The 21,113-nt window shown below is 44.4% G+C and overlaps 1 protein-coding gene across 2 annotated transcripts in view; it reads right to left on the bottom strand.

The window, feature by feature from the left end:
- RAB12 (RAB12, member RAS oncogene family) overlaps window positions 1-21,113 on the bottom strand; it is a 33,376-nt gene that overhangs the window by 8,247 nt on the left and 4,016 nt on the right. The window contains exons 2-4 of one of the 2 annotated variants that reach the window (XM_048510698.1): window positions 14,550-14,610; window positions 8,448-8,586; window positions 3,389-3,484 (exon numbers count right to left, since the gene is read on the bottom strand). In XM_048510698.1, coding sequence (XP_048366655.1) covers window positions 3,389-3,484; window positions 8,448-8,586; window positions 14,550-14,610 — 296 coding nt within the window. The remainder of the gene's footprint in view (window positions 1-3,388; window positions 3,485-8,447; window positions 8,587-14,549; window positions 14,611-21,113) is intronic. The other variant, XM_048510699.1, reaches the window with a different exon arrangement.

Raw genomic sequence — 21,113 nt, 5'->3', positions numbered from 1 at the left:
GAGAAAGCTAACCTGAAAAGCCAGGTTTATCTGATTTGGGAAGCTAAACTCAAAAACCCAGGTTTATCTGATTTGGGAAGCTAACCTGAAAAACCCAGGATTATCTGATTTGGGAAGCTAACCTGAAAAGCCCAGGATTATCTGATTTGGGAAGCTAACCTGAAAAGCCCAGGTTTATCTGATTTGGGAAGCTAACCTGAAAAGCCCAGGATTATCTGATTTGGGAAGCTAACCTGAAAAGCCCAGGATTATCTGATTTGGGAAGCTAACCTGAAAAGCCCAGGTTTATCTGATTTGGGAAGCTAACCTGAAAAGCCCAGGATTATCTGATTTGGGAAGCTAACCTGAAAAACCCAGGATTATCTGATTTGGGAAGCTAACCTGGAGAAAAGCCCAGGATTATCTGATTTGGGAAGCTAACCTAGAAAAGCCAGGATTATCTGATTTGGGAAGCTAACCTGAAAAACCCAGGATTATCTGATTTGGGAAGCTAACCTGAAAAGCCCAGGATTATCTGATTTGGAAAGCTAACCTGAAAAGCCCAGGTTTATCTGATTTGGGAAGCTAACCTGAAAAGCCCAGGTTTATCTGATTTGGGAAGCTAACCTGAAAAGCCCAGGATTATCTGATTTGGGAAGCTAACCTGAAAAACCCAGGATTATCTGATTTGGGAAGCTAACCTGAAAAGCCCAGGTTTATCTGATTTGGGAAGCTAACCTGAAAAGCCCAGGATTATCTGATTTGGGAAGCTAACCTGAAAAGCCCAGGATTATCTGATTTGGGAAGCTAACCTGAAAAGCCCAGGATTATCTGATTTGGGAAGCTAACCTGAAAAGCCCAGGTTTATCTGATTTGGGAAGCTAACCTGAAAAGCCCAGGATTATCTGATTTGGGAAGCTAACCTGAAATGCCCAGGATTATCTGATTTGGGAAGCTAACCTGAAAAGCCCAGGATTATCTGATTTGGGAAGCTAACCTGAAAAGCGCAGGTTTATCTGATTTGGGAAGCTAACCTGAAAAGCCCAGGATTATCTGATTTGGGAACTAACCTGAAAAGCCCAGGATTATCTGATTTGGGAAGCTAACCTGAAAAACCCAGGATTATCTGATTTGGGAAGCTAACCTGAAAAGCCCAGGATTATCTGATTTGGGAAGCTAACCTGAAAGGCCAGGATTATCTGATTTGGGAAGCTAACCTGAAAAGCCCAGGATTATCTGATTTGGGAAGCTAACCTGAAAATCCCAGGATTATCTGATTTGGGAAGCTAACCTGAAAATCCCAGGATTATCTGATTTGGGAAGCTAACCTGAAAAACCCAGGATTATCTGATTTGGGAAGCTAACCTGAAAAGCCCAGGATTATTTGATTTGGGAAGCTAACCTGAAAGCCCAGGATTATCTGATTTGGGAAGCTAACCTAAAAAGCCCAGGTTTATCTGATTTGGGAAGCTAACCTGAAAAGCCCAGGTTTATCTGATTTGGGAAGCTAACCTGAAAAACCCAGGATTATCTGATTTGGGAAGCTAACCTGAAAGGCCAGGATTATCTGATTTGGGAAGCTAACCTGAAAAGCCCAGGATTATCTGATTTGGGAAGCTAACCTGAAAAGCCCAGGATTATCTGATTTGGGAAGCTAACCTGAAAAGCCCAGGATTATCTGATTTGGGAAGCTAACCTGAAAAGCCCAGGATTATCTGATTTGGGAAGCTAACCTGAAAAGCCCAGGATTATCTGATTTGGGAAGCTAACCTGAAAAACCCAGGATTATCTGATTTGGGAAGCTAACCTGAAAAACCCAGGATTATCTGATTTGGGAAGCTAACCTGAAAAGCCCCGGTTTATCTGATTTGGGAAGCTAACCTGAAAAACCTAGGATTATCTGATTTGGGAAGCTAACCTGAAAAACCCAGGATTATCTGATTTGGGAAGCTAACCTGAAAAACCCAGGATTATCTGATTTGGGAAGCTAACCTGAAAAACCCAGGATTATCTGATTTGGGAAGCTAACCTGAAAAGCCCAGGATTATCTGATTTGGGAAGCTAACCTGAAAAGTCCAGGATTATCTGATTTGGGAAGCTAACCTGAAAAGCCCCGGTTTATCTGATTTGGGAAGCTAACCTGAAAAGCCCCGGTTTATCTGATTTGGGAAGCTAACCTGAAAAGCCCCGGTTTATCTGATTTGGGAAGCTAACCTGAAAAGCCCCGGTTTATCTGATTTGGGAAGCTAACCTGAAAAGCCCAGGTTTATCTGATTTGGGAAGCTAACCTGAAAAGCCCAGGTTTATCTGATTTGGGAAGCTAACCAGGGCTGGCTACAGTCAGTATTTGGATGGGAGACCCCCAAAGAAGTCCAGGGTTGCTACACAGAAGCAGGCCTGGCAAACCACCAAGCAACATCTATTGGCTTTAAAATTTGACAGGTTCATCATAAGTCATCTGCAACTTGACAGCACTTCCCACCACTAAAGACTTGATTTATTGTTGATGAGTCTGGAGACCTCGATTCTGTCATTCAGAGCCTTAATTTAAAAAAAAAACAAAAAACGAACAAGCATGTACTGTCAGTCATTCATTTATTTACAGCCAATGACCAGTACAACAAAACAAATATGCATCAATTTCACTGTGCCATTAGCATAAACTATATGTGTACAAAAAATACACTAAAAGCACAGATCAAGGATAATACATAATCTAAGGTATATACAAATATTCAGTGGGAACTGAATATTATAACAAACATGTATTATGCTGCATATCATGTAAATGGCAAAAAAAAAATTCAACTTGTCTGTTTACAAACCTGAACCATGCTTAAATTCTACTGCAAAGATAACATTTTTGGTCCCAGCAACAAAATTTGCAAATGGCGGTGGAGCCCATCTTGAGCCTTTTGAAAGATTGAATGGCGCAGGGATGGAGGATGGGATCATAAAAGTTGGCTTTATCAGATGTCTATTGATAAAGATGTCGACCTCCACATTCAGAGGCGGTAAACTTCTGAAAACAAGAGTCAGGAAGCAACATCTGGGGAAGACCTCTGAAAACAAGAGCCAGGAAGCAACATCTGGGGAAGACCTCCAGACACTCTATGCCACCCAGAGTATCTGGTTGGCCAATGTGTGGGACAATAGGCTAGACTACATGGACCACTGGTCTGATCCAACAAGGCACTGCTTTCATCAACACAGGCAAAATTTAACATTGTATAAGTCTATACGTTACATACCTGGCTTTAAGAAATGTATAACAAACCAAATAACTTCCATGGCATGAAAAATTAGCTAATGTTAGAGTCATACCATTGATATTAATATTCTGTTTCCTTCATGCGTCCATAAAACACAACCTCCCCTAATCAGCGAATATTAACTTAGTTTTACCTACACTTACTTTTTCTCCCTGTTGCCGACTGATCTCTCTGTCCACTTCACAATCCAACTTATTCCCCACCAGTAGCAGCTCTGCATCTTCCGAAGCATACTGGAGGGGGTGGGGTGGGGGGGAGACAAAATGGTCCAAGTCATTATCTTAAAATGCTAGCCTCTAAAACTTCCACTTGGACAACACGAACTTACCCACCCACTGCATTCATGAACGCTCTAGGATGCTGTGATCATGAACTGTGGCTTGCGGTCATGAATGGTGATCATGACTTGGTGGCTCGTATCCAGTGAATCACAGGAGTGCCAAGTTCACTGAACACGGTTCCTCCCTCCTCTTCAGCAAGAAACATAAGCTGAGCAGCAGGAGACAGACTGTCCCCTGCCAACAGGCCTCGCCTTGCTCTCCCGCTGTTTTTCTCGGCTACATGTAAACAGGCAAGACAGGCCCATGTGGTTCTCTAGGCATTCCAAAAGACAGCAGAACAGGTTGCAGAGGGTTCTTGGCCTGGCAGGTAGGACTCCACAACCCATGGGCTGAGGACCACTCTGACCATAGCGCTTAGAATCTTGCTTTCATTTGAGATCAGCTGGTTTTTTCATCCCTTTCTAAGTGCCCAGTGGTGTAGTGCCCAGGGGGCGGGACGCCTTGCCCCAGGTGCGGGGGCGGGTGGGGGCGTGGCAGAGGCACAGGGCACACACTTGCCCCGGGTACAATTCCCCCTCGCTACAGCTCTGTAAGTGCCACAATGTTGGAAAAGGTGATGTAGTCAGGCATTCCAAGGTGCCTAACATTTCTACTAATGCCTGTGAAGACAGCATTGCCAACTGAGGTAATCAGCTGTAGTTAGCTGTTTAGGACCAGTTAAATAGTTAATAATATGGCATGCACTAATAAGTAAAACATTTTTTTTAAAAAAATCTCAGATAGTAGCAGCCAGCAAAGCAAAGTTGCTAACTGTGGCCAAACTGCAATTCAAGATGCCAACCTAGGTAACATGTAAAGATGATATACAGAGGAAATTTTGAAGGAGCTGCTATGAAAAAAGGAACACACAGCTGAGCAGCCAAATGGCTTGAGAGTTGAATCTTACCACCTGGATACACGTGGTGCTGCACTGGACAAAGGCCTATAATCTAGGTAACTACCTGAGAAGTAACACTCAGGGTTCAAAAAGAGGAGAGGTTTGTTATTAAGTACACACAATCACCATGTGTATCACACGTATGTGTGGGTGAAATGTCCTTTTGGAATCATGTGTAGATGTGTAACTTCCCATTTTCCATGTGTGGGAGCAGCAGCGCCGTAGTGGTTAAGAGCAGGTACACTCTAATCTGGAGAACTGGGTTTGATTTCCTGCTCTGTCACTTGAGCTGGGGAGGCTTATCTGGGGAACTAGATCAGCCTGTGCACTCCAGCACATGCCAGCTGGGTGACCTTGGGTTAGTCACAGCTCTTCGGAGCTCTCTCAACCCACTCGCCTCACAGGGTGTTTGGTGGGGGGAGGGAAAGGAGATTGTAAGCCCCTTTGAGTCTCCTTACAGGAGAGAAAGGGGGGTATAAATCCAAACTCTTCTTCTTCTTATGCATTCACAGCACCTGATCATACTGACTGTAGCCCAGAACATCCACTGATGCAATCTTTCAGTTCCCTGTTACATTACTTTCAGTCAACCTATTTACATGACGTAGCACAAGGACACAACATCCCATATCACAGCATGAGAATTTCTCCGGTAGCTAATCTACCAACAGTAATACACAGCCTCTCCCCGAAACATAATATGTTCCACTGATTAACACAACAGCTGCAGAATAGATTTTATTACTGGAGAGAATCCCTGTCCCTGTGAGAGCAGGAAAACAGAAGCTTAATAAAAATATCCCCTCACACTTATGTTTAGGGTCCTGTTAAAGCATAGCCACACACACACCCCACCCAGTGATGCTTCTGCAGGTTGACATTCCAATGGTAAAGATTTCATGTTCCAAGCCCCCCTTGCGACAGGTTGTTTTAGGCATGACATGCTTATCCTCACAGTGACACAGAAGGTATACAATTGAGACTCCAGATGCAGGTTGAAATTTTACTAGCTCCCTGTTGTGGAAGCAGCAAGACAGAGGTTTGATGGGGACTGTCCCATTGCCTGTGCCCAAAATTAGGGCTCTGTGAAGGCACGGACACACACCGGCAGCTGTCTTGTAAATGCAGAGAAGGAAGGGAGACGAAAAGGCTGTTTTGGAGTTTCAACGATGAAGCCTTCATCTGTGAGGCCGTGCAAGGTTCTGGTGGCCCTGGGCAACCCTGGACATTGTTCCCATACCACAGGACAAACCACTCTCCTTAGATGTGAGGGATCTAGGTGACCAGCACAGAGAAAGGCAGTCTGGAATCATGACTGAGACAATCACGCTGCCTAGTGATAGGCCTGCATTGAGTAGGCAGGAGACCTGCAAGCAAGAGAGCGCTGCAATGTGCGAGGTGCCCCTTGGCTTTAACACAGGAGTTCAGAAAAGACTGAAGGCCATGCAGGGTGGCGGCTGAAAATACAGGGCTGAGCCCTCCAGCCTATGATGCTCTGGGGCAGCCTTTCATTTCCCAGAGATCACTGTGCACACAATTCTGCAGGGAGAGCCACCCCTCCTTGTTCTATTTAATATTCCAAGGCACAAGCGAACCTGTGTGTGCGGTTCAGGGGAAGTAGACTCAATGTCACATATCTTACTGCATTGCAAGTTACATGAAGATGAAAGGAAGCTGTTGATCCAACCATTGTTAACTCGTCATGTATATCCATTCATAGATAACTCAGATACGAATTCTGTAAGAATATTATTAGAAGATCGTGTTTCTGCCATTTCACAGAAGGTAGCTAAATTTTGTATATTGGTACACAACAAGCGTAGTTCCTTATTAAGACAAAGAGCTGCACTGTGTGATGAGGACTGTAATAATGCCTGAAGCTAATGTTATTTATTAATATATTTTATAATGGATTTTAATTTATATTATATTTTTGTATAAGTGGAGTGCTATGTATTCACATGTACTCTGATTTTAAACTTTTGGCTGGCCAAAAGGCCGTAATAAATATCTATCTATCCTTGTTCTATTCATGGTCCTCAGCCCCGGGTGATCCATTCTTTTAATGGTTCCTGGGTCGGTTTTTCAAAAAGTTTACTCTCAGAGGTATGCTATGACCACAAAGGCCCTCGAGCTTCATGGGCAAAGATCTTCAAATGTCCCCAACGTATCTCACTCTGTACTGTCGAAGGCTTTCACAGCTGGATTCAAGTGGTTGTTGCGGGTTTTCTGGGCTGCGTAACTGTGGTCTGGTAGATCTGTGCCAGCCACAGATGCAGGCGAAACGTTAGGAACAAGATCTAACAGACCACAGCCACACAGCCTGGAAAACCCACAACAACCATCTCTCACTCTCTTTTCTCTCACAAAAAGTGGGGTGAAAATCTTTCTACACTGGAACCTCGGACCACAGTAGAGGTCTGTGTGCCTGCCTACATCTCCATGCTTTCATGATCTTTTCATGTTAGGTGGGGGAAGAGGAGATCTTTGCCAAGCTTCCATCTTCCTGTTCCCGCAGGAGGGAAAGGTGAATCTCTCTACCAATTGAACTGCAGTCCTCAAGAATGGGTGTGCTTGTGAGAGAGGGTTTTTGTGTCTTGCCTTCAACTGCATTCTGCAAGTGGGGCTGGGAGTCTTTGTCGCTGGAACATCAAGCAATCTGTGCAATGTCTTTGTCTCTGGAACATCAAGATGCAGCCAAATGCAGGCCCAATCGCAGGCAAAAATATATTCCCTCCATAAATGGGTGCAGAGGGAAACATTCTTACCCAGCATGCCTTTCACATGAATGGAGCCTGTGCAAATTATGCAGATATCTGGAGATCATACATTTCAGCACAGAGAACTTTGAAACAAGACAGAATAGACCAGGGTTCTGCAACTTGTGGCTCTCCAGATGTTCATGGACTACAATTCCCATCAGCCCCTGCCAGCATGGCCAATTGGCTGGCAGGGGCTAATGAGAATTGTAGTCCATGAACATCTGGAGAGCCACAGGTTGCAGATCCCTGGAATAGACCAAACAAGCCAACCCACCCTTGCCTGCAATCATGAGAGAGAACCTAGGCAAACAGGGCTGCACTGACCTGAACATTTAGTGGTCTTCTGTTCATTTAGCGGTCTTCTGTGCAGGCACACATTGAAACTGTGTGTGCACAGGCCAGCCACAGAAAAGAGACTCAAAGCTTTCTAGCAGACTAGGAATGCCCCCCTACCTCTGGCATTATCCTGCCAAAATGATCACGTGACCAGTAGGAAGAGCACTACTCCCTTGGTTCTCTCCATGCCATCGGCTGAGACCCCAAGAAACTAAAGTTCCAGCGAGTTCTCAGCATGGCAGGAGAGAAGGATGTGTGCCTGCACAGAAGACCACACGATGAACAACAGTTACAGCTAAGCACAATACTGTTTTCATTGTTGCGTGCTCTCTCACTGAGAGATTAGTGACCACCGAGGAAGTCCACGGTTTCAATGCAGAGGCAGGCAATGGCAAACCACCTCTGAAAAGCCCTATGGGATTGCCATTAGTTGACTGTGTCTTGTCAACACTTTACACGCGCAAAGATACCTGGAGATAGAGTCAAATCTCACTGAGCACTCAGTGTCTGCAGAAGAGGCTACATCTCTGTCTCCAGGGCGGTGCTGCCACAAGGTAATTTGCCATTATACTCAGGTGGTGGTAGAAAGTGCCATCAAGTCACAGCTGACATATAGCAACCCCACAAGGGTTTTCAAGGCAAGAGATGTTTGGAGGTGGTTTGCCATTACCTGCCTCCGTGAGGGCGGAGAGAGTTCTAAGAGGACTGTAACTGGCCCAAGGTCACTCAGCAAGCTTCATGTGGAAGAGTGGGGAATCGAACCCAGTTCTTCAGATTACAATCTGTCATTCTTAACCACTATGCCATGTCGACTTTCATCACACCCAGGGCAGGCTGCCAAAAATCAAAGCTGCTGATGTTTACAGAAACGGAAGCTTACCTTATCAATCATTTTCATCCACTTCGGCAAATCATCAAACGTCTCCTTCTTTGTGATATCGTACACCAAGATAATTCCCTTGGCACTTCTGTAATAAGCTGAGGTAATGCTGTTGAATCTTTCCTGACCTGCTGTGTCCCTAAGAAGCAGCAGCAAACATTGGCATGAGTTTTTCTTTCCAGTTTTCAGAGCGTCACACATTTCTACAAGGAAAAAAGCTGATTTGTTAAATGAGTGTTTTCCCATCATTAATTTGACCGTGTGCCGGTTTTGTGCGGTGTTTGCCCAAAGCAAGTCGATGAAATCAAAGAGTGGAATGTAAAACAACAGCAGCAAAAGAAAGATAGCAATGCTTCCTCTCTCACAGCACACATTTTTAGCAATTTTATCAGTGTCAGCTTATCATTTAGGACCGACACATTTAGGACCGACACATACTTCCACCTAAAAATCTGAGACACAGACAGGATCCATTGTTGGATCAAGCCAGGAGACTATGGCGGAAGAACGTTCTCAGACACAGAAGAGTTGGATTTACATCCCCCCTTTCTCTCCTGTAAGGAGACTCAAAGAAGCTTACAAACTCCTTTCCCTTCCCCCTTCACAACACACACCCTGTGAGGTAGGTGGGGCTGAGAGATCTGCAAAGAACTGTGCCCAAGGCCACCCAGCTGGCTTGGGTTGGAGTGCACAGTCTAATCTGAATTCCCCAGATAAACCTCCACAGCTCAAGCGGCAGAGCGGGGAATCAAACCCGGTTCCTCCAGATTAGAGTGCACCTGCTCTTAACCACTACGCCACTGTTAAGCTGGGAGCTCAGGAACAACTGAAGTGGAGAACTCACAGACAGTCCTGACAGTAATTATACATCTCTCTAGACAATGGCACAGAGATGGGTCACCTACCCTCCATGGTCCCTTTCCTCGTGGCTTCTTCTGTCGAATGTGGCTGAGGAAATGGAGCACCAAGATGGCCTGGTGTTTTCCCTACTTCTATCTCTCCACAAATCTTTCCAAGGTAACTATGAATGTGCAAAGCAGGGATGCACACCTTGAACAGCTTCCTGAGTCATAATGGATCTTGATGGACTACTATATGATGTCACTGGGACTCCTTGTGGATTGCAACTTTTTTGGAGGGTGAGGGATCCCCAAAACAACTCTCAGAGGCTCTCTGCAGTGAGAGGAAGCATTCCGATTCCCCCACCCCCAAACACACAAATGGAAAATATTCTGCTGTATCTTTGGGATTTGTGTTTTAATTACAAGCCCACGGGATGCAACAATGGAATTTCAAGGGGGGTGTTTTACAACACCATATCTCAGTCCAAAGAACAGTGGAGAAGCAGCATTCCCCTTGAGGAGGAGAATCTCTTTCAGTGGTGGGATTCAGCAGGTTCGCACCACTTCGGCAAAACCGGTTGTTAAAATGGTGCTTGTGAACAACCAGTTGTTAAATTCTTTGAATCCCACCACCGGAACCGGTTGTTAAATTATTTGAATGCCACCACTGATCTCTTTCCCATATCACAGAAATGGAACACAGTGCATGAACACACACACTTTTATTTATTGGTTATATTTCTATACCGCCCTCCCCCAAAGGGCTCAGGGAGGTGAACAAAAACAGAAATAGAGCACATAAATCAAAAGCAAATCCATTAAATATTAGTTAATATTTGGCTCTATATAAAATAACCCCATCCCATTAAAACGCAGCATTATTAAAATCAACATAATAGATGGCGCCTACTATCAAGTCCCCTAAAACAAAAGGGGGAGGGGGACGGCAGGATCCACTTTTAAAAATAAACTCTTTTTATTTCATATTTAACTTGGATTTGAACAGATTGTAAATGGGTTCCCTCTGCCACTCAATATTCATTAACTCTTTTTGCACAACTGCACGAATCATAAAAAAAAACCATTCAAGTTTTTCAAATGAGAACAGGACACCGGCACTCAAGTTTCAAATGTGAACAGCATCCCCTGCTATGCTCGCTGAATACACAAAACTCCCAGATAATCCCTGAAGAAGTTAACTGGGAAATGAACATCTCTGATACAACAACTTTTAGGAGGCTTAAATATGTAGGTATGCTTGGAATGCAAATACAAACACTAGAACTCTAGACCGCATGACAAGAACAGGGCAGCAACAGAAAGGGAAGGAGGAAAAGGAGCATGGAGCATTACACTAGCTAAAAATGCACGGCCACTTCAAAAGTGATAGTTTCTGATATGAATGAACTTGTGGGCAATCATCTGATGATCCACCTGCAGTCTGCATACTGATTCCTAATCAAATATCATTTGTACATGAAAATATCAATGGTACGATATTTTTTCACAGAACAATTACTTTGCTCAGTTGCTTCCGAGAAAAATACTCATTTGCCTTCCCAAATGATTCCTTGGGTAGTGCCAAACTCAAGCAGCTTGGAAGTTTTTAAAATAAGAGTCAACCAGTAGAAACTAGGGCAGCTGCTTTTGCCAAACTGTCAACATGGATTCCTTCACAACTTCTGCTCAATCACAACAGCTGAAATTAGATCTTAGAAAATCTATGCAATTTAAAACAGTTCAATAATCCCTGGGGGCATGATTGCAACTATTTTTATTGAAATGAAGCAGATAAAATATTTAAAATAAACTTCAGGTAAAAAACACCAGCTATGTTTGTTGACTAGCTAACCACAGTATGCTTTAATTCATAATAGCATCAATGACAACAGAGTTTTGGGATTATCTTAGGCTCATTCCGCACATGCAGAATAATGCACTTTCAAACTGCCTTCAGTGCTCTTTGAAGCTGTGCGGAATGGCAAAATCCACTTGCAAACAGTTGTGAAAGTGGTTTGAAAACGCTTTATTTTGCGTGTGCGGAAGGGGCCATAGATAGATCTTTTCATGTTCACGTTCCTATATGACTGAGCCCGGAGAAAGATCTGGAGATCTCCACTATGAGGGCTGTCCCATTCATTCCAACAGAGATTGAAGAGCCACATGTGTATATTGCAGAGGCGGAGCGCTCACGGGGACAGGTGGGGTCACATGTTCCCAAGTGCACGCCAGCAGGTAACGTGGGGGGACGGAGAATCACACCCCCATACCCCTCCCCTCATCCCTGTCCAGCCAGGCTGCTCCTTTGGCTGCCGGAGCCTCCGCTGGTCGAAGAAACAGCCTAGCAGGGCCGCTGGATGCCCTTCGGCCCTGCCTGGCTGATCCTTCAGCTGGTGGATCCTCCGCAGGTCAAAGGAGCAGCCTGGATGGGCTGCCCCCGGAGCAGGTAAGTGGGGTGCGGGGGGGCAGGTGCCTGGGGCAGGTGCTGCCCCAGGCGCCATTCCCCTTCCCCCCATGCCTCTGGTATATTGCTCTGCTTTCTGTTCTGATATGAAGAGAGCTGCCTTCGCATACCAGAGTATATCAGAGCATACAAGGAACTCTGGATTGGGCCAATGCCTCAAATCCAAGTTTATTTTCATACCAAAAACATACGAGGATTTTAAAAATGAATTTCATTCACAATACCATTTTAAAGTTCCGTCTGAATAAGAAGTTAACTGGAAAATACAGCAACATTCAGGAGGCTTAAATATGTAAGCATTCTGAAAGTTTTAAAGGTTTTTTAATTCTTTACAGGTACCCTTATGAAGTAAAACAGTTTCTGGACCAATGGTATGTTTTGTGTGCCCAGTTACATGCATTGGACACCCACCTAAACAAAGGGTGATTTAACCGAGCAGCAAGTCCTAGTTATCTTTTTAAATGTTGATTTTTTTGAGCATTAGACTTTAACACATCATAATAATCATTTTACACTCAAAGACACATTGGCACATTGAAAAATCTACATTACCTCGTGTCAGCTTCAGTAGGCCCTGGCTAACCATCATTCTGGCTCAAGTATCAACCCTGTGGCCATGGGATTCCAGATGGGGACACAGATGAGGAATGAAGTCATGCCAGTAACTTGCAAGTATTAGGGAACGGATGATACGAAAGATGCAACAGCAATTAACTCAGATGAAAGCAAGACAGACACATGGTGCGACAAACAGAGTTGATGGTGACCTGCCAAGAGGAGTTAGTAAACTGAATTCACTGCATCTATGCAAATGTTAAATTTAATCAGAGCACTGCAGTGGTGAAATTCAAACTAACACCGAACTTTGCTCTTTACCCTAAAAGCAGTTAGCATATCTAGCAGTTATCTCTAATGCCCATTATGCAAGAAAAAAAACTATATTAATGCACTGTAGTACAGCCAATAAAGGGTTAGCATTGTGTTAACACAGCCCATTTGGAAATCTCACAACAGCAACTGGCATCACACTTCCGCTTACACTTATTTGAAACTGGTTTTGTTCTATTTTGGAAGCCGTCCTGAACCCGTAAAGGGAAGGATGGCTCGATGATTGATTGATGGATAGATGGATAGATGGATGGGAGAGAGAGAGAGAGAGAGAGAGAGAGAGAGAGATATGATAGATGGATAGATAGATGGAGAGAGAGATGATAGATGGAGAGAGAGAGAGATAGATAGAGAGAGAGAGAGAGAGATGATGGATGGATGGATGGATGGATGGATGGATGGATGGATGGATGGATGGATGGATGGATGGATGGATGGATGGATGGATGGATGGATGGATGGATGGATGGATGGATGGATGGATGGATGGATGTGCACTGTTATAGCAAGATTAGATTCACAAAAACTATTTCTGAACTAACTGTTGTCTGTAAAGCAATGTATGGTCTTATTTTCAGGTAGGAGTTATTTTTCCAGTACCATTAGTGGCATGGAGAACAGTATAAATTTCTTCTGCTGTCCTTTCATGGTTTTCGTTAGTATCCACATAAAATATTTAGGCAACTAGGTGACCTAATGCCAGGCGCTTTTCCAGCCCTTAATCTTTTGCCTTGACAGCCTAAACCACTGGGGGAGGGGATAGTGCTGGGGATAGTGCAGCCCCGCTGCCTCCCAAGCAGCACATGCTATGGAAATAGAGGAAAATATCCCTGGCCGCCCAGAAACTCCCCTGTGCAACCCAATGGGATTTGCCACACTTTTAGCTGGAGGAAGTCAATGACAGTCAAGTCAAGTCAGTTTTATTACGGCCATTAGGCCAGCAAAGTCAATGACAGTCAAAGGGCAGCCCCAGCCTAAAAGCCCTCAGAAAGCTGGCTAAAGATGGCCCCACCCCTGGGAACCGGCATGGGCTCCTGCAGTGAAGAAGTGCTGGTGCAGGAGCTGCAATGCCACCCGGGTGAAACAAAGCCAGACAGCTCCCTGGTGGCGTAAATGGCCCCTACAAGGGTGTAAACGCCACTTATGCCGCGTGGGCTGGCAATGACACATGCACTGGGATCACACCACACCCCTTTCCACTCCCCTCCTGTGGATTGCAGTTAAAGTTACCTGCTTATTTTAAAATGTACTGAAATGTCACACATCAAAAGAGTTCATTTACTGTTCTTGTGCTACATTCTTGTCTTTACTGTATAGCCGTGGTGGTGAACCTTTGGCACTCCAGATGTTATGGACTACAATTCCCATCAGCCCCTGCCAGCATGGCGAAGGGGCTGATGGGAATTGTAGTCCATAACATCTGGAGTGCCAAAGGTTCGCCACCACTGCTGTATAGACAGCTAATGAAAAGCTTGCTCGTTAAATGATATGAAGCTACTAAAATGGTTGTGAGAATGCTGGAGATTTATCTGAAGCTGGATTAGGCCTACATTAATTTCTTTACTACCATCATGTTAGAAAAATCTTTTATTAATATATGCACCAGTCTTCACAAGCAATCCAAACTTCTATCCTCAAGAAATAAAAGTATTTCTTTTCAGGAAAGGTGCTGTAGGTTTGAAGTCATTGAAATACAGAGACTACATTGGTTGGCTGGTTATTTCCCAAGCAACCATCTACTTAAAAATTAGCTGGCTACTTCTAGAGCTGCGTGAGGGAAGCGAAACAGCAAGTGGGTAAGAGCTAAACCAGTTTATAACAATTACGGAGATTCGGCAAGCATAAACATACTGGAACACCACAAAGTATATTTTAAAAATCTGCTGATTGCATTGGTTTTTTACTTACCAAATCTGTAATCTAATTTTCTTTCCTCTTAGCTCTACTGTTTTGATTTTAAAATCAACACCTATAAATAAAACACAGTAAACAAAAGAGAGGTAATAAGCAGCAACGACAAACATGGGCATGAGTTAATGTTCTTGATCTGTTCATATGCGACAACTTAAACAGGGGGGGCGGAGTCATGACATTTTTGAGCCGCCATTAAGGATAAGCATTTATTAAAATGAGCAAACATGAAACTGCTTTACACTGAGCCAAGCCCTGGGTCTGAGTCAGTGTTGTCTATTCCAACAGCAGATCTCCACAGTCTCTGGCAAAGGTTTTTTTTAACCTCACTTACAGCCTGATCTTATTAGCAGGAGATGCCAGGGACAGAAGCTGGGACCCGCTGTGTAAAAGCAGATGCCGTGCCTGTTGTTGTTTATAATATATTAAATTCATGCAGGACTGTCATGGGAAATGCTTTAAATCAGAATATTTTTTAAATTTAAATGATTGACAAAAGTTAAACACTTTGTACCTTCAGACATTTTATAAGAACTATCAAACTTCATTTTTTAAAGACCACCCTGTCCATTCTAACTCTATTTGCATCAGTGTTGTTATCTGAAGGACTTTCAAAGCCAATGTTTGGAGATCAGAACAAACAGTCGCGGAGCTGCCACAGGTATGTTCTAGGCCAAGAGGGGTACAGATTTCAAAAAGGCTTCTAGGTATAATGAAATACTCATAGCATGGGCTATGAACATCACTGATTCATAATTCCTTTTTGGGGGGGGGAAGATTAATTTTCAATATCCAAAGGATATTTTCTTATGTATTTTTAAAAGTATGAACTGGGTGGGAATGTTTGTATAGTAACTACTTTTACATACAAGCGAAATTTGAATAGGTTAGTGTAACGAACTTGCCCCCACCCTGAAGGGCTGGCGTACAGCAGGCCAAAGGGAGAAGGCCTTAGCAACAGCCAGAAAAAGAAAAAAAAGCTCCACAAGGAGAGAACCGACCTGATTGGCTGAAAAAGGTCCAGTAACGTTTGGCAAGAGCTAGGGGGAGCCAGTGGGCTTACAGCACTGAGAGGAGAGTTGAGTGCTGATAGGAGTCGGTCAGAGAGAGCAGAGGAGAGTCTGGCAGAGAGGAGTCTGTCAGCTCTGGAAGAAGAGGATTCTGACTCAGCAGAGTTGGCTGACAGAAGTCCAGTCCCTGTCTAAGCGGTGTATGCTTGACAGAGAGAGGAGGCCCTGACTGGGTGCAGATTGACGTGCCCTTCAGGAGCTTGGCGGTTTTAAAAACTTGAACCTATCTAGTCTGCCTTGCCCTGTGTGTATCTGACCAGAATCCACCAGTCTGGGAGGAGAAGCCAGTCCAGAGGCAGTGAAAACCATAATAGGACGCTAGTGGGAGAGAGGGAGGCCAAAGTGGTACCAGAATCTCCTAGGACTTGGACTGTAAAGTGCTTAGGTGTGGAATCGAGTGGGTATTGGAGCAGTGAGGAGATAGTGTCTGCGTGCGTAAAGGGAATTTAATTGTTCAAAGCTAAATCTTCCCTTAGAGACACCCTCGCGTGTGTAATGCGGTGTGCATATGAATCCTGAAGTAGCACATCTTAAGACAAAGCTTATTCTAGAAACCAACAAGCGTTAAAACCTCTCCAGTTTACCTGAGAAGCCTTTGTAAGAGAAACCAGCAGAATAGAAGCGTTTCAGTTTGTTCATTTATAAAAGGGAAACCTCTCCAGTCTTTTTATTTGTCATGTGTGTGTCCTGTGTTCCCCGAGATCCAGAGGTGGTGACCCGTGTGGAAGGAAATCAGTATTGAGAGTGGAGCTATAGAGGGAAAATATATTGTGGTGTGCGGCGCAGAAAGCCAAGAACTTATATATATAAAATTGAAGCTTTTCACGTTACATTGGCGGCAAAAGCAGTGCCCGGGATCACGATGCTTAACATCCTGAATCCAGTTCCAAACACGCAAAAGAAGACCCACTTTATTCTTTTTTTTTTCCTGAAGTTTTGTGAGGAAAAACAGTGATATTTACCTCACACCATGGCACCACTTCTAAGACACGAGGGAAGCAGCTGGTGAGAGGAAGAGTCACAGCAGATGATATTGCAAGAACATTTGGAAGGAATTGGTCAGGAATTAGAGATTTTTTGGAAACCTAAACTGGCCAAGTATAGATGCACTTCAGGATTAGTTAGAGGGAAAGCTAAAGATGAAGCTTCTGGAGATGAAAAAAGAAGCAAAATTAGAGGCTAGAGTGATGGCCGAGAATGAAAGAATACTTAAAAGGTAGAAGTTGGAAATAGTTAAAATTCACGGGCTGGAAAGGGCCAGAAAAGAAAGAAGCGTTTAAAATGGCGGGAAATCATTGAAGTAAGGGCAAACATGAAGCCACAGGAGAAGGGACATGTTTGATTTGAGAGTGAGGGAAATGAAGCTCAGAGCAGAGCTGCCCATCCCCCACACTGTTGTGGAATTTCCCTCATCGAGATTGAGAAAATGGAAACAGTTTCAGGGTTGCCAAGTGTGTACCAGATAAACTGGAGGGAAATTTTTTCCCAAATGCTGATGGGAAACCCTCAGGGAGATGGCACCAGAGAGATGCAGTTGGAAGTGACAAGCCAACCCTGCACAAGGTGTGCCTTGCCAACATTTTAAGAAGTCCAGGAGGTGCAGGAAAACTCCTATAGCAGCCTGACTTTGTGAACCAGGCTGGAGTCTGCAGCAGACCCAAGAGTTGCAGATGGACGAGTGTGTTCATGGCTGACGCTGGTGCCAAGAAGAGCAGGGGAGGCAGGATGAGTTCCGCTGAAAGAAACGGAAGGGAGACAGCTGGAAGCTTGCTGACCCAAAAGCTATCAAGATGGTTTCCAGTTCAGGTGCACCAGAGCGAAGTTTCCAGAGGTGGAAGTGAAAGTCCAGTTACCCAACGCCCTCCCGGCGTGCCCAGCAGTGCAGCTGAGCAGCAGCGTTCCCATGCCGGAGCAGTACCAGGAGATCGCGAGGCAGGTTCCTGTGAGGGAAAAGGAGGCCCCGGTTGCCAACGCCCTCCCTAGCGGTGCCCAGCAGTGCAGCTGAGGCAAGCGTTCCTGCGGAGGCAGTACCCAGGAGAATTGCCGAGGCCGAGGTTCCTGTGAGGGAAAAGGAGGCGGTTGCCAACGCCCTCCCAACGTGCCCAAGCCCGGTGCAGCTGAACCGCACGTTCTCGCGAGGCCGGTACAGGAGAAGATTCGCAAAGAGCGATTTCCTGTAATAGCAGGGGAAAAGGGAGAGGCGAAGAGCGACTGCAAATGTCTGCCCTAACCAACTTTAGCAGCGGCAGAGGAGGGTTCCAGTTCCTGAAAAGGAACAGAATCCAGCAAAGAGCCGGGACGAAGTGTTGTGCAGGACTTTGTCGCTTGGGAGACAGTGCAAGGTCCTGGCAGGAAACATCAAAGATGAACTAAGAAAGCAGCAGCAGCCACGCAGACCTCAACAGAAGCTGGCGTAGCCAACGATGAGAGACTGTTGTGAAAGCAACAATGCAGCTGCCCAGCAGAAGGCCGAGCTGAAGTTTTGAATGCACCAGGACTCAAGAGAGGAAATTTGAGGGGACGGGGAGGTCAATCTGGTATAAAAAAAATGAAAGGAGTCTGATATACATTATTTGATAAGTGTATTGTTCTGGTGGAGGGGCACTGTAAGAACGTGCTTTATGATGAAATGACAGTAAGCCTTACTACAAAGAGGCAAAGTGGTAAAAAGAAAGCCAGAGGTGTAAAAGACCTCAAAGCTTTTGATTTGGCAGAAAGGGAGATAAGTTTAGAAGGAAATTTACCTTGCCTAATGGGGTGACACCATCCAAATTCACCACACGCACTCAAGAACGAGCTTAACAACTTGCTTGCCATGAGTGAGCATGAATGTCCCACAGCTAGGAGTTTGGATAACCACCATTGTGAGGGAAGCCTTACTGGAGGGATAAAGGGAAGATTTACCCTGTGCTTAGAGCACCCACCAGTAAAGACATCTAGAAGAAGAAAAGGTAACGGAGAGAAGAATGTATGTAAATAAAAGTACTTTGAGTTTAAAAATATGCTTTGTTGGAAAATGTAATGTGGATTACTGAAATGTTATTTGATACTTATTAGGAATTCATGAGTAAGTTTAACATGGGTAAGAATGTTTATGGTAGAAGTAGAACTTTAAGAAAAAAAAACTGAATGCATTTTGAGAGAAAATGTGGGGAAATTTTTTTTGAGAAACTGTTTAGTTTTGGTTAGCGATGTGTAAGTTTTGAACATTTACACATTGCTAGCAAGCCGAGGCTTGTAGCCTCGTAGTCCATAATGTTTTAGGGAAAAGGGACATATGTAGCGAACTTTGCCCCCCACCCACAAGAAGGGGCTGTGAAGGCGTTACAGCAGGCCAAAGGGAGAAGGCGCTTAGCAACAGCCAGAAAAAGAAAAAAAAGCTCCCACAAAGGGGAGAGAACCGACCTGATTGGCTGAAAAAAGGTCCAGTAACGTTTGGCAAGAGCTAGGGGGGGAGCCGAGTGGAGCTTACAGCACTGAGAGGAGAGAGTTGAGTGCACTGGTAGGAGTCAGTCAGAGAGGAGCAGAGGAGAGTCTGGCAGAGAGGAGAGTCTGTATCGAGCTCTGGAAGAAAGAAGGATTCTGACTCAGCAGAGTTGGCTGAGCAAGGAAGTCCAGTCCCTGTCCTAAAGCGGTGTATGCTTGACAGAGAGAGGAGGCCCTGACTGGAGTGCAGATTGACGTGCCCTTCAGGAGCTTGGCGGTTTTAAAACACTTTGCCCAGACCTATCTGAAGATCTGCCTTGCCCTGTGTGGCAGCTATCCACCAAGAATCCACCAGTCTGGGAGGAAGCCGAGATCCAAGAGGGCAGTGAAGCCATATCTAATGGGACTAAGTGGGGGAGGAGAGGGAGGCCAGGGTGGTACCCGCGGGAATCTCCTGGAGGCTTGGACTGTGTGCTTGGGTGTGATCGAGGTGGGTATTGGAGCGAGTGAGGGAATGAGTGTCTCTGCGTGCGTAAAGGGAATTTAATTGTTCAAAGGCTTAAATCTTCCCTTAAAGAGACACCCTCTTAGCGTAGTAATGTCGGTGTGCATATATAGAATCTGGAAGTAACATCTTAAAGACAGAACTTATTCCTAGAAACCAACAAAGCGTTAAAACCTCTCCAGTTTTACACTGAGGAAGCCTTTGTGAGAAAGCCAGCAAATGGGCAAAAGCGTTTCAGTTTTGTTCATTGTAAAAACCTCTCCAGTCTTTTATTTGTCTGTGTGTCTGTGTTTCCCCCAGTCAGGGTGGTGACCCGTTATTGGAAAAATCCGAGTATTGGAGTGGGCTATAGAGGAAAATATATTATTGGTGGCAGCGCAGAAAGCAGAACTTATATATAAGTGGCTTTTACGTTACATTAGCATATCAAACCTTTCTTTTGAGAATGTTGCAGTAACCAATGTGTTAACAGGGCATGCAATGTAAGCTTTAGTGATTTTCCCTCTTTTCACTCCCTCTTAGAGTAATGTTAAAAAACAAGCCAGCCTTCACTCATAGATCAATTGAAGTTGGCCCCCACCGTTAACCACCCAAAGCTTTAGTGAATTAATCTAGAAATCAAATCAATGAAAGCACATGGCCAGAACACTGATTTTAAATGTCAGATACACAGCAACTTTTCGAGTTGGGATTATAGGTATGAAAATCATTTAACATGTAACTGCCAAAGCCCTGGCATGTATCATCAAATCGCTGTTTTGGTAGGGGGCAAGACCAAAGATATTGGCCTAAATTTTGACATGTTGCTATGTACTGTAAAATCATCACCATATTTCCTAGGGAGGTTCTGCCAGAGATTTTAAACAGAGAATTTTTAAACTATTATTGTAAGTCGCCTTGAGCTACAAGGAAAGGTAGGATAAAAATGCTTTAATAAACAAAAATAAAACTGAGCAGCAATCAAAAATTATTCAGTATCATAGGGTTCAGGAGTTCAGTTATTTTAGGAAATATATTAGGATGAAAGTCATCGCACAAACGCAACCACAGGTGTTTACAACTATATCCTTAGACCCAGTGGTGGGATCCAAAAATTTTAATAACAGGTTCCGATGGTGGTGGGATTCAAACAGTGGCGTCGCCGCACACACGCACCTCCAGTCCCTATTGGGCAGGGAGGTTGCTTTAGTAACCCCTTCTCGGCACTCAGAAAAAATTAGTAACCACTTCTAGAGAAGTGGAGAGAACTGGTTGGATCCCACCTCTGTGTAGACCACATATGCTTACAAATGAAAACCTAGGAGTCTTACAGCTTGATTTCTTTTCCATACTGCTGAAAAATGACCTTCACATGCAATATAGCCCTTTGTTCCATTTTCTATTGCCAAGGTGGAGCGTCAAGTTTAAAAACCAGACCTGCCTCTCACTGCCCCAGTTTAATAGTTTGACAGCTGAACTCTTCTCCCCTTACCAAACACCCGTCTATTTATTATACTCAGCTCCACCCATAAGTTCATTTTTTCATTTTATTATCTCACACATGGACTGCCTTTTATTCAC

This window comes from Sphaerodactylus townsendi, linkage group LG11, assembly GCF_021028975.2.
Source record: "Sphaerodactylus townsendi isolate TG3544 linkage group LG11, MPM_Stown_v2.3, whole genome shotgun sequence".
In the NCBI taxonomy this organism is placed as follows: Eukaryota; Metazoa; Chordata; class Lepidosauria; order Squamata; family Sphaerodactylidae; genus Sphaerodactylus; species Sphaerodactylus townsendi.
The sequence above is the reverse complement of the archived record's forward strand: the minus strand, read 5'-3'. Positions and strand labels throughout refer to the sequence as shown.